The 12150-nt window shown below is 50.1% G+C and overlaps 1 protein-coding gene across 4 annotated transcripts in view; it reads left to right on the plus strand.

Moving 5' to 3' along the window:
* LOC144147061 (uncharacterized) overlaps nt 1-12150 on the plus strand; it is a 429195-nt gene that overhangs the window by 393772 nt on the left and 23273 nt on the right. For all 4 annotated transcript variants that reach the window (XM_077679096.1, XM_077679095.1, XM_077679098.1 and 1 more), the window contains one exon: nt 10708-10784. In XM_077679096.1, the coding sequence (XP_077535222.1) occupies nt 10708-10784 (77 nt within the window). The remainder of the gene's footprint in view (nt 1-10707; nt 10785-12150) is intronic.

The following is a 12150-nucleotide window of genomic DNA, read 5'->3' on the forward strand; positions in this document are numbered from 1 at the left end:
ACTTCGTAGGTTAATTGCCCAACACGTCTTAGAATCTGGTAGGGTCCGAAGTACCGTCGCAGGAGCTTTTCACTGAGTCCGCGTCGTCGAATGGGAGTCCAAACCCACACACGATCCCCTGGTTGGTACTCGGCGTCTCGGCGTCGGAGGTTGTAGCGGCCCGCATCCACCAGCTGCTGGTCCGTTATACGAACTCGAGCGAGCTGGCGGGCCTCCGCACGTTGAAGATATCTGTGGACGTCGGCGTTGAGGTCGTCGTCTTCTACGTGCGTAAGCATGGCGTCGAGCATCGTAGTCGGCCTTCTACCGTAGACAAGCTCGAACGGCGTCAGCTGCGTCGTCTCCTGGATAGCTGTGTTGTACGCAAACGTGACATACGGGAGCACTTCGTCCCAAGTCTTATGTTGAACGTCAACGTACATTGATAGCATATCCGCGATTGTCTTGTTCAGACGTTCTGTTAGTCAGTTCGTTTGGGGGTGGTACGCCGTCGTTGTTCGGTGATCCGTGTTGCTGTAGCGTAATACTCCTTGCATTAGCTCCGCAGTAAATGGCGTTCCGCGGTCTGTGATTAGGACTTCCGGGGCTCCATGTCGCAGCACAACTTGGCTTATAAAGAACTTCGCCACTTCTTGTGCACGCCCCCTCGGAAGAGCGGCGGTCTCTGCGTAGCGCGTCATGTAGTCTGTCGCTACGACAATCCACTTGTTCTGTGATCGTGACGTAGGGAACGGGCCTAAAATGTCCTTTCCAATCTGTTGAAATGGTCTCGATGGGACGGCGATCGGTTGCAGAACTCCGGCGGGTCTTGTCGGCGGCGTTTTTCGTCGCTGGCAGTCACGGCAGCTCCGGACGTAGTGGCTGACGTCAGAGGTAAGGCCGGGCCAGTAGTACCTCGCCTTGATTTTTACAATAGTGCGGGCTGTGCCCAGATGTCCGGAAGACGGGTCGTCGTGGCACGCTTCCAAAATTTCGTCACGAAGGTCCGCGGGGATCACGAGAAGGTAATTCGCTCTTGTTCCGGGGCTGAAATTCTTCTTCACGAAGACGGAGTTTCTCAGGCTGAATGCTGGTAAGCTGCGTTTGAAGGTCCTAGGAACGGCAACGTTGCATCCCTCGAGGTACTCGATTATGACGCGTAAGTCGGGGTCGGCACGCTGCTGGGCGGCTAGGTCGCTCTCCGTCATGATCCCGAAGAACGCGCTGGCTTCATCAGAGTCTTGTGGTGGTGGGTCGACGGGGGCGCGGGACAGGCAGTCGGCGTCGGAGTGTTTCCTGCCGGATTTATAAACGACTCTAACGTCCAACTCCTGCAGGCGCAAGCTCCACCGCCCAAGACGGCCAGAGGGGTCCTTCAAATTGGCGAGCCAACACAGCGCATGGTGGTCTGTTACAACCTTGAATGGCCTTCCATACACGTATGGGCGAAATTTTGAAATCGCCCACAGAATAGCCAGGCACTCTTTCTCAGAGGCAGAATAGTTTTTCTCCTCCTTCGACAGACCACGGCTGGCATAGGCGATTACCCTTTCGCAGCCGCTTTGCTTTTGGACAAGGACGGCACCCAAGCCTATATCACTGGCGTCCGTGTGCATTTCTGTTTCGGCATTTTAGTCGAAATGAGCGAGCACGGGCGGCCTTTGCAGGCGTTTTTGCAGCTCGCAGAATGCTTTTTCTTGGTCGTTTTCCCAGCTGAAAGGGGTGCTATCTTTCGTCAAGAGCGTGAGTGGCTCTGCAATTTGTGCGAAGTTTGCGACGAAGCGCCGGTAGTATGCGCACAGCCCGAGAAATCTTCGCACGCCCTTCTTGTCTTTCGGCCTTGGGAAGTTCGCAATGGCTGAAGTTTTTGCCGGGTCAGGTAGGACTCCCGCGGCGTTGACGACGTGGCCCAAGAACTTGAGTTCCCCGTATGCGAAACTGCACTTTTCAGGCTTCAGCGTCAACCCCGACGTACGAATGGCCTCGAGTACAGACTCCAACCTTGCAAGGCATTCGTCGAAAGTCCGGGCGAATACCACTACGTCGTCGAGGTATACGAGGCAGGTGTGCCACTTAAGGCCAGCTAGCACAGTGTCCATGGCTCTTTGAAACGTCGCTGGTGCTGTGCACAGCCCAAACGGCATCACCTTGAACTCGTATAGGCCGTCTGGGGTTATAAATGCAGACTTCTCTCGGTCTCTCTCGTCCACTTCAATTTGCCAGTAGCCGGTCTTCAGGTCCATCGATGAGAAGTACTTCGCGTGGCAGAGGTGTTCGAGGGCGTCGTCGATTCGGGGGAGGGGGTACACGTCCTTTTTCGTGATTTTGTTCAGTCGCCGGTAGTCAACGCAAAACCTTGATGTGCCGTCTTTTTTCTTTACGAGTACGACGGGCGCAGCCCAGGGGCTTTTCGATGGCTGTATAATGTCGTCGCTGAGCATGTCGTCGACTTGAGTCCGGATGGCTTCCCGTTCCTGTGAAGACACGCAGTATGGTGACTGTCGGGTATGTCGGGCTCCATCTTCGATTATTATTCGGTGCTTCGCTAGAGGGGTCTGACGTAGTTTTGCGCTCGACGAAAAACATTCGCTATAGCGACGCAGCAAAGCCAATAATTTGTTCCGTTGTTCTTGCGGTAGTGCCGGATTTACGTCGAAGGGCTGCGGAAGCTTGAAGGTGTCATCGGGTGTGCGTTCAAAGTCGGCGACCGCGATCACGTCACTTGCTTCTTGCGTTTTTTCGAGGAACGCAATTGCAGCTCCCTTGTTTAAATGCTGGTACTCTTCGGTGAAATTAGTGACCAAAACGTGAGATTGGCGTTGCTTAATATGCGCAGTCCCTCTTGCGACGGAGACACCGCGGTCGAGAAGCAACCTTCGATCACTCTCTACGATAGCGTCGATGTCAGAAGCAGCATCCTCACAGTAGACGGCGTTCATCAAGCTTCCGCGGGGTGGCAGGGTGATGTGATCGTCGGCGATCCTGACAGCAGCACGGGATCGGGGTTCGGCTGCGGCGTCGTGGAGTAATCGGAGGAAAATGTTATCGACTTGGTCTGCAGATCAATTATTGCGCCGTTGTCCGTCAAAAAGTCCATTCCGAGAATTACGTCGCGGGAGCAGTTAGGCAAAACAACGAACTCAGCAGGGTACGTGGTGCCGCCTATGGTGACGCGTGATGTGCACGTTCCACTTGGCGTTACGAGATGGCCTCCTGCTGTGCGTATATGCGGACCGTCCCATGTTGTCATAACCTTCTTCAGCTTCGACGCGAATGAGTCGCTCATTACCGAGTAGTCGGCTCCGGTGTCGATGAGGGCGACTACGTCAAAGCCGTCGATGGACAGCTGGACGTCGGACGCCGCTTTCCTGGAGTTTCTGGTGCGTCCGGGATGTATCTCGGCTTGTGCGTGTTGACGGGCGGGCACCATGCGTCGTCATTCTCGTCATCTTCTCAGCGGCAGGCTCTGTCGTTTCGGGTGAGCATCGCGTCGTGTCGTTGTCGGGTTCGGGAGTCACGTCCGGGTTAGATCGAGTCGTTGGGCTGCAGGTACGGTGTTCGGTGCGGCCATGCGTCGTTGGAGGGTTTTCGTTTATTCGCCCTTCTGCAACTTCACCTCCAGAAGTTGCTGCTTTTAGTTTCCCCCGCGTGGGCTGGGGGACCTTCCACGTGAGAAGTCAGCGGTGTTATGGTGGTTTGGCGACTGGTACCGGTAGGGCGACGGCGAGCGGTTGAAGCGGGCAGGTCCTCGGTTCGTGTTGGACAGGTATTCGTCGATCTCAGTAGGGCGCTGGCCAGGTCGGGGGCGTGGTGCGTCGACGGAGAAACCACGCAGTCCGAGTCGCTTGTATGGGCAGCGACGGTAGATGTGGTCGGCCTCTCCGCAGTGGTAGCACAGAGGACGGTTATCGGGAGTTCGCCATACGTCCGTCTTCCTCGGCGTCTGGTTTCGGGATACCGGAGACCGGGCGAGTGACATTGGGCGGCGGTACGGCGGGGCCTCTTGACGGCGTGTTGGTGCAGGGCGGGGTCGACGAACAGCCGCGGAGTATGTCATAGCTTGTGGCTCTCGGGGTACCTCGAATGGCGTAGAAGTTCTCAACGCTTCTTGCACTTCTTCTCTAATCACGTCGGTGAGGGAAGCGACTTGGGGCTGCGGCGGTGTTGGGAGAAGTTTCCGCAGCTCCTCTCTCACTATTGCGCGGATAGTCTCGCGTAGGCTGTCGGCCGGGATCCGCGTGCTGCCAAAGTCGTTCGCATTGGGCGCGCCAACAAAGTTGCGGTCATATTGCTTAGCACGCATTTCGAGGGCTTTCTCAATGGTGCTGGCTTCGGTCACGAATTCGGCGACGGTTTTGGGCGGATTTCGGACAAGTCCAGCGAACAGTTCCTCCTTCACTCCGCGCATTAAGAAGCGCAACTTCTTTTCTTCCGTCATTTCAGGGTCCGCGCGGCGAAATAGCTGCTTCATGTCCTCAACGAAGATCACGACTCCTTCATTGGGGTGTTGGGTGCGCGTTTCCAACAAAAGGGCGGCTCTTTCTTTCCGCACGATGGTAGTGAAGGTCTTAGTAAATTCGCTTTTGAACTGAGCCCAGTTTGTCAAGGAGCTCTCGTGGTTCTCGAACCAAGTGCGAGCCGAATCTTCCAAGTAAAAAAAACATGCCGGAACGTTTCTGCGTCGTCCCACCTGTTGAATTTCCGGACGCGCTCCAGTTTCTCCAACCATTCTTCTGGGTCTTCTGCGGGGGCTCCTCGGAATGATGGCGGTTCCCGCGGCTGCTGCAGAACGACGGGAGGATTGGCTTGGTTGGGCATGGTGCTGGCTGCGACGTCTTTCTTCTTCGCTTTCTCCGGTAGTAGGCCGACCTCGGGTGGTAAATCTTGCACGCGGAGGCTGGCTCTTGTTGGACTGGCTTGGCGGCTTCCAGAGGTTGTAGTGGGCATGAAGGGTGCGTACCCAGCACCTCCACCAGATGTCACGAAGCCAAGGACGACGCAGTGGTTTCGAAAAGAAACAAGTTTATTGGAGCGAAGTTGTGCTCCCCTAACAACTGAAAAGAATACAGAGGCGGCGAAGCAGCGGTCAACAAAGTGACGTACGTGCGTCGGCGAGCGCCGCAGAATCGAATGCCCCGGCGTCCGCACTGCAGGCTTTTTATCTTTCGGCGCGCGTGGTTCTCGAAACGTCGATTCACATCGAGAACATAGTAGATCCAAGAGGATTATTCTGGGCTGTTCACGTTAGATCGGAATGCTCTCCCTATCACAACAGATAACACATGCGGCACAGAAAGAAAGAAAGAATGGAACACGCGCTTCCCTTGGCGCAGAGATAACACAGACCGGCGCAGCCGGGCGGTAAAAGCAAAACACAAATAAACAAACCCAATGTATTGTTCGCGGCATTATCAACTATTTTACGCACGAAAGAATACGTGAGGGTAAGAGCGAAAAAACAACAACATAATAAAAATATAAGGCACTCATACCTGGTAATCTACATGTCCTGCCAGTTTCAATAAGCGTAAATAATCTCTTCCTGTGTGAACTTATTAAAAGTTTGCTCACGCAATCTTTTGCTTCGGTAAATGTGGAGTAGGTTTCAACTATACCTCTTTTTATATGATCCTGCTCATGTTCCAACAAGACTGTGTTGGCACAGGTGAAAAAACGATGTGTCAGATAGTTCGTAAACCTCTACCAAAACAACCCGAGCAATGCGAGACAAACCAGGGACAACTTCGCAAATTAAAAGGAAAAAGTAGAATAAGAAGTACCCCCTGCGAGGAGCAGAGCATATATAGGCAGAGAAAATTATGTTCAAATAAAAAAAATTCAGGGAGGCGTGTAACGCATGCAAGCTATTACAAGCGCATGAAACACGGTCTGCGCACTGCAAAGATTGCAAATAAACACCATAGTTCGTCAATACAAACGTGTTGGCAGAGGCCAAATATCTACTAGAAATAATGGATGCCCCTCCGGGCTCGCGATAATTATTGTTTTTTCAGTGCTTCCACACGCAAAAGAAAAAGTAAAGGCGCTTATGACAAGTGTCGCAGGGCCCCTTTAAGGAACGCGTGGCTCATAAACGTCGGGAGAATTTTGCCTCAAGGCGGAAAAACCCGTTGTGTTATGGGGGAGTGGGAGAGGGTGAAGGAATTGGCAATTGTGCTGGTGTGGGTGGTCGGGGGGAGCAACTGCCCCTTGTTAGCAGCTCGGCCCATTGCCCACGTTGTGGCCACGCACACATTCCGACATTCCTCATTGTGGCCCACACAAACTGAAAGGAGAGAAGATGTAGTCGCACTGGAAACAAAGGGCAGACGTCGGTCCCCATTAGGCGGCGCTGGCCATATCGCCGTCGTTCTATGAGGTAATCTTTCCCTGGCCCATGCCACCACGGCCTTTTAAGTGGCACCGTTAATAAAATAAAAGGAACCATTCAGCCATTGGTGCTTGTGGAAGAGATTAATGCGCCAGGCAGACGCCTCAGAACCGCTAACTACTCAGCGGCAGATTGTACAAACCAGAAGTCGATTAGCTTAGTAGAGATGTCAGCTGGGAAATGATTGTTGGAGTCTCCATTCGGCTTAGGCTGGTGGAAACTGTCCGGTCATGATAAGGAGCATTTGTTTAACTCGAAGTCGCGACTTAAAGGATGGTTGTATCACCGTTTTATATAACAAAGCGAAACGTATTGTACACAGAGCTCCCTGCACAAGTTGCCTGCACTTGTTAATTCAAGTCCGCAACTCACCCCAAAGGGTGAAACTAGTTTGTTGGCAGGCGCTCTTGATTTCAATTTTTATGCCCACGTTCCATTCTCCTCCAAAGAAAGAACTCGTTTATTTTTTTTCCGCTCAAGTTACTTGCCTTTTTAAAGCACAGCTTTCAACATCTACCGGGCAACGGTTCTTTCGTGGCGTGCGGGACAAGAAACTCCCAACGCGGCTGGGGATGCAGAGGGCGCTTTTCCCTCACTGAAAACGCTGTAGATGGCACGGCGATAGGGCTCTATTACCCAGTGTTCCCCGCACGCAGGTGACTGCTCCCACCGGTGGGTGAGACGCGGGACGCTTTGTCGCCTGCTTTAGTGACAGTTGTTTTGGGCTTGTTTTGGAGCTGCTTCCCGTCCATAGCGCGTTTTCTTCTTATGGCTTGATTAACTTTTTCGATAGTGCCTGCTGGGTAACCCGGACCCGACGGAATTGAGTGAGCGTATGGCAAAAATACGCGTATTGATTGGTTTGAAGTGCGGGAAAACACAATGTAGAGACCACATACAGGCATCCTGCCCCTAGAGAAACGGTACCTTTTGCGCACTGCTTGCCACGTATTCGCGGTTTTCTAAATTTGGGAATACAAATTTGGTAGTGTATTAAGAGCAATTACAAAATGCGAAAGGAGCAACTGGATCTGATAAATAGTGATTATAAAAGTTCTCTCGGTTTCTCACCACTCTGAAACTTACTAAACTAACTGGTTTAAATCGGTATAATTGGGAATCACTAAGCTCACAGGTCGAATCATTTCGGTGTCTGCGCTTGTGTCGCGCGGTGGTGTAGCCCCGACCTAGCGCATAAGGATGGCTAGGTTAGGCTGTCTCATGCTTCCACAGACGCTCCTCTCCGTTTTTTTCGACCGACGCGCAGCCGGGCTACAGCGGTGGCGGCCGCCGCTCTAGCCCGGCCATGTCTGACGCTGCTGCGTTCGGGACGCCATCCCCCCGCGAATTCCAGGTAACGACTGGCAGAATCTCTGGCTTCACTCTTTGTAGGTCCACGTGTGTGAATTCAAGTGACGTCGCTTGGCTAATTGTTGTGAGCGTCGTTTAAAAAGCTTTGCTTTCGAACCACCTTCAATGCGGGGATTGCAGCCATTTTTTTCTGTCGACGCCGTCAGTCACGCTGGAACCGTTATGCTGCAAAACATGCTGTCTGCCGGACGCATTGACGAATGTCAGCAGCATAGTAGGGCAGAGTAGACAATGCCGATGTGTTCTTGCCAGTCGAAGTAGTAGTAACGTTAGGCCGGAGCAGCTGAGGGTGTTTGCCGATGAAGGATTCGTATCGCCATGCAGCGTTGAGACTTAGCGGCGAGTAGATTGTTCTATGGAGAGTGAAGTAGCTATTTTTGATAGCAAGAAGTAGAAGGTTACTTTGGGCTTATGCCGCAATGAGCCTTCGCTGCCCGCACTCAAGGCCACCGCTCAGCACTGACTGTAGGCCGGACACCGGGCTGGGCAGAAAGCAACGGTGACGGTACTTGGCTAAAGGACGCTAAACGTAGCATGTTCTCGTCGACACTGGGGCAGTGGCTGGGTTTGCAGTCTTGGGGACGGTCCTTGGCGTCACGGTGCAAGGGAACACCTACATCCTGCCTATGTGGCAGCATGAGGGGGATGCCGCCGTAGAGTTTCTTACTACAGTAGACTCTCGATAAACGGAAATCGCTTAATCGGAATCGCCGCTTAAACGGAACAGTTGCCTGGAATTTGGTTGGTTTTGTATTCAGATAGCGTAAAAAAACTCTCGGTAATCGGAACTAAAATTTCCGCATCACCGTGTAAACGGAACAATAAATGGAACTTCTTGTGAAATTCACTGGCATGAGAATCAGCTTTTTACGGTTCCGGCTGTTTAGTTCTTGTTTTTTTTTTTCTTCCTCCATGTTTTTTAGCCTGATTGGCCTCGTAAGCCTCGTCTCGTAAGTGGTTACCCGTGTTAGCGCAACGAATGCAACATAGCAGTTCTTTTTCCAGTGGTTCGGTCTCGATTTTAGACGCCGAGGCTACACGGCTCACCTCCTGTCGCCTCGTTCGTGCCATCGTTGTGCTATTCGTCCTTCATTACCACGTTGCCGTCTTCTAAACTCGGGGGCTCGTAAGCACTCGCGAAGTTGAGGCCTCTAGCCTCCGTAAAGATGCAGTTGCAAGGACTCAAACAAAAATAATTGACGCATTTTGTAGTGCACAGCGACTCATTGTTGCCAAATCAACTTTGTGAATTCTGTGCCTACGCTTCTTGTAGTTTTCTTGATTTCTGAAAACTATCAGCTACAGTCACTTTCTAGTGGTTAGATTTCCATGAAATGTCCTTAGAAAAGTGTATGCACATAAATTTGCACCTTAGAACATCTCTCTCAGTAAACGAAACTCCTGTTAAACGCAACTAATTTTTCTGCTCCCTTAAATTTTCGTTTATCGAGAGTCTACTAAGCACTAGAGAAGAATCTGGCGCTAGCGCTTACATAGCGCACATCAAGGCCGTCTGTTTCGTCATGGAACGCGATTACATCATGCGCTCGCCTTCGCTCCATCATTGTCTTGGATTGAAGCGTTTTAGCGACCTCAGATTTAAACGAACTGCCACAAAAACGCGATGAATAATGTGCAATTATGTAATTAGAAAATAAAACAGGCTGTTTTAAACTAAGAAAAAAGGAATTCAAGCGTATATTTGCCGGAACAAGTTGGAAGTTACGAACAATGTTTTTATTTGGGGAGAAACTTATTAGAGTCTCTTATTTTATTAATTTTACCATTGTTTCAAATAATTAGTTATATGAAGAGCTTAGAAAGTTTTTAAACATGCCTACAAACGTCGACTTTGTTGTGAACCGGTGCAGCGACCGTGAGGTACAGTTTAACAAAAGAAAAAGAAAACGTGGTAATAAACAGTCGCGGACGATGATATGATAAGACGGATAGAGCCGCCTGTATCTGTCGTATCTTGTCCTCGTCGAAATACCTTTTGTTTCTTGTTTTCGTCAGCTACAAATTTCGCGGCGGCTCAGTCATACGTACCTGCTCAGTCATACGTACTTCGACTGCGGCATGATCAACGTCAGGTAAGATCACTCAGTGCCTGCAGTTTCACCGATCACGGCTACCACAGAGCAGGGAGGATTTAGGCTTCCTAGTAGCTTGTAGGCGTGTTAATGCGTAGTGAAGAAAGCAAATCCCCAAAACAGCTTAAGAGTATAATTGTCATGCCACGCCGAAGCAAAAAGTGGGGGTGGTTCCATAAACCCCCACGACGACATGGAATACCAGGCGCAGCCTCCTCTCTTGTATACTTACTAAGAAACTCTAGGGATGCCGTCAACCACACCTTTCAGCTGTGCTTCCTCGACACTTGACCCTTCATAAACTAAGCGCAATTCATTCGGCCGATTGGCCGTCACTTTTGACTCGCTGCACCGACACCTTATCACACTGCCCGTAAAATACAAACTTCTTCGCAACAATGGCGACATTGCTGTGGAAGGCCGAGTATAGGTGTATGTAGGTGACTAACTGTTGTTCCCACCAGCTGGTCTTAGTGTTTTTACAATATAGAAATGAGATTTTGTCTGCCATGTTAATACTTCGTTACCCGGGCTGTTTTCGTGACGGTATAATGATTACCAGTTTTATCGATCGCGACAAAAGCGCTGGGGTAAGTCGAGATATTGCTGAGCAATACGTATCGGAAAGTACAAGAGCCCTATGAGATCAGGCTACCTGCGCATTCTGACATTCTATTCTGCACGCACGGTTAGCTAAAATTTAAATTTTCGTACCAAAATTTGTGGCATTTCTCAGCATACATTCATAACGAAACTTTGGGCTTTGCGATAGTGTTCGTTACAGAAATAAGCACCAAGTAGTGGTTTGCACGTTAGACGTCGTTGTTAGTCAACACTACAGGGCAATTCAAACCGTGACGTTTTGTTTTGCAGGTCACATACCCCTGACCAAACCCATGCCGGACACAATTAAAGTCATTCCAACGACATCGCCGAAGCTTACCTCGGACGTGAGTTCATCGCGTTCCCTTCGCTTTATTCGCACTGTGTAGATGATGTCGCGATGCTGCTCCTCTCCAAATCTGTGTTTGCAGAAAAGATTTGGCATCTACTCAGCACCATCTGCTGGTTAAGGCTGTACGGATGCAGTACACTGGTCTTCGTGAAGTATTTAAGAGAACCTTGTTTTCTAGTCACGGTCTAATTGTAGCGTTGTAGCGATCACCTTACAGCAACCAGGGGGAAAACATACTGAAGACTTTATTGATAAATTGCTGTTGCAAAACAGGCTTTCCAGTTTGACGGAGGAGAGAAACTCCCTGCCCATTGCTTCAAATTTGTTAATCTTCGTGGTAGTATAAAGTTCTAGCTTTTACAGTTTGGTTGATATTTCTTTTTTATAAAACAATAAAAAGCAACAAAAATATAACACCAAACAATAACAATAAAACAATAACAATAAAAAAATAAAACCCCTATTTCCAATTACTGCTAGAAAAATTGGTCTTCCGTACGCTTGGAAATATCTGTCACCTGCCTTCTCTTGGTTCTGGGCCTGCCCGTCAACATCCACTTTTGAATAAAGTGATGTGAAGTAATGTTCGCTCACCGTACTATATCAGTGCGTAAGACTGTCTCTCCGGTACCTCGGCTCAGAAGAGGCTGCCTTCCATACAAAATTGCTCGTTAACCTACAGTGATGCTGTCACATTCTTATTATACATCCTAAGATGTGTTTTAGACGTGTTTTGAACGCCCTATGTTTGCTTTGTAGTAGTATTTAGCAGTTCTGGTAAAAACGAAGCAGTGAATAAATCAATAGGTATGGTTCACGACAACATACACGCGGAGACACACAGCGTCGCATTTTCATTCAAACTCACGAAAACGGCGCATCCGTTGCTCTGTCGCGGCAACGTTTAAGCCGCACCAGCATACATGATTCCTTCCTTATCTTCCGGCAGATTTAACCAGCGCGTATTGTCGGCTATTTTGACTGTACACGTTTCCCAGACGGGCTCTCTAACGTTTGTGTTAGAAGCTTCTGTGTAACCGTTTTCTGAATGTTTACCTTTGTTTTCGATCCGAATTCTGCGTAAAAACTCTCGTGAGGGATATAGTCTGATAGTCTGACCCTGAAGTTAGTAGAAAGAACTGCAATGTTCATGAGTTAGGCTTTATCCCAGCGACCACCACCCTCTCGCTTTCGTGTTGTAATGCCTCCAGATTTTCTGTGATTTCTTTCAACATTACAAAGCACACTGCAAGCTTCTCCTTTTGTTGCGACTGGCCACCCGAGCGCAGTCACCGGTGTAGCGATGTTGCCTTGCTCCATCCGCTATCGACGCGGCGCAGAGCAGTGCGACGAAGTTCTCG

This window comes from Haemaphysalis longicornis, unplaced genomic scaffold (assembly GCF_048455015.1).
Source record: "Haemaphysalis longicornis isolate Haplotype H1 unplaced genomic scaffold, Haemaphysalis longicornis Haplotype H1 scaffold_7, whole genome shotgun sequence".
Lineage (NCBI taxonomy): Eukaryota > Metazoa > Arthropoda > Arachnida > Ixodida > Ixodidae > Haemaphysalis > Haemaphysalis longicornis.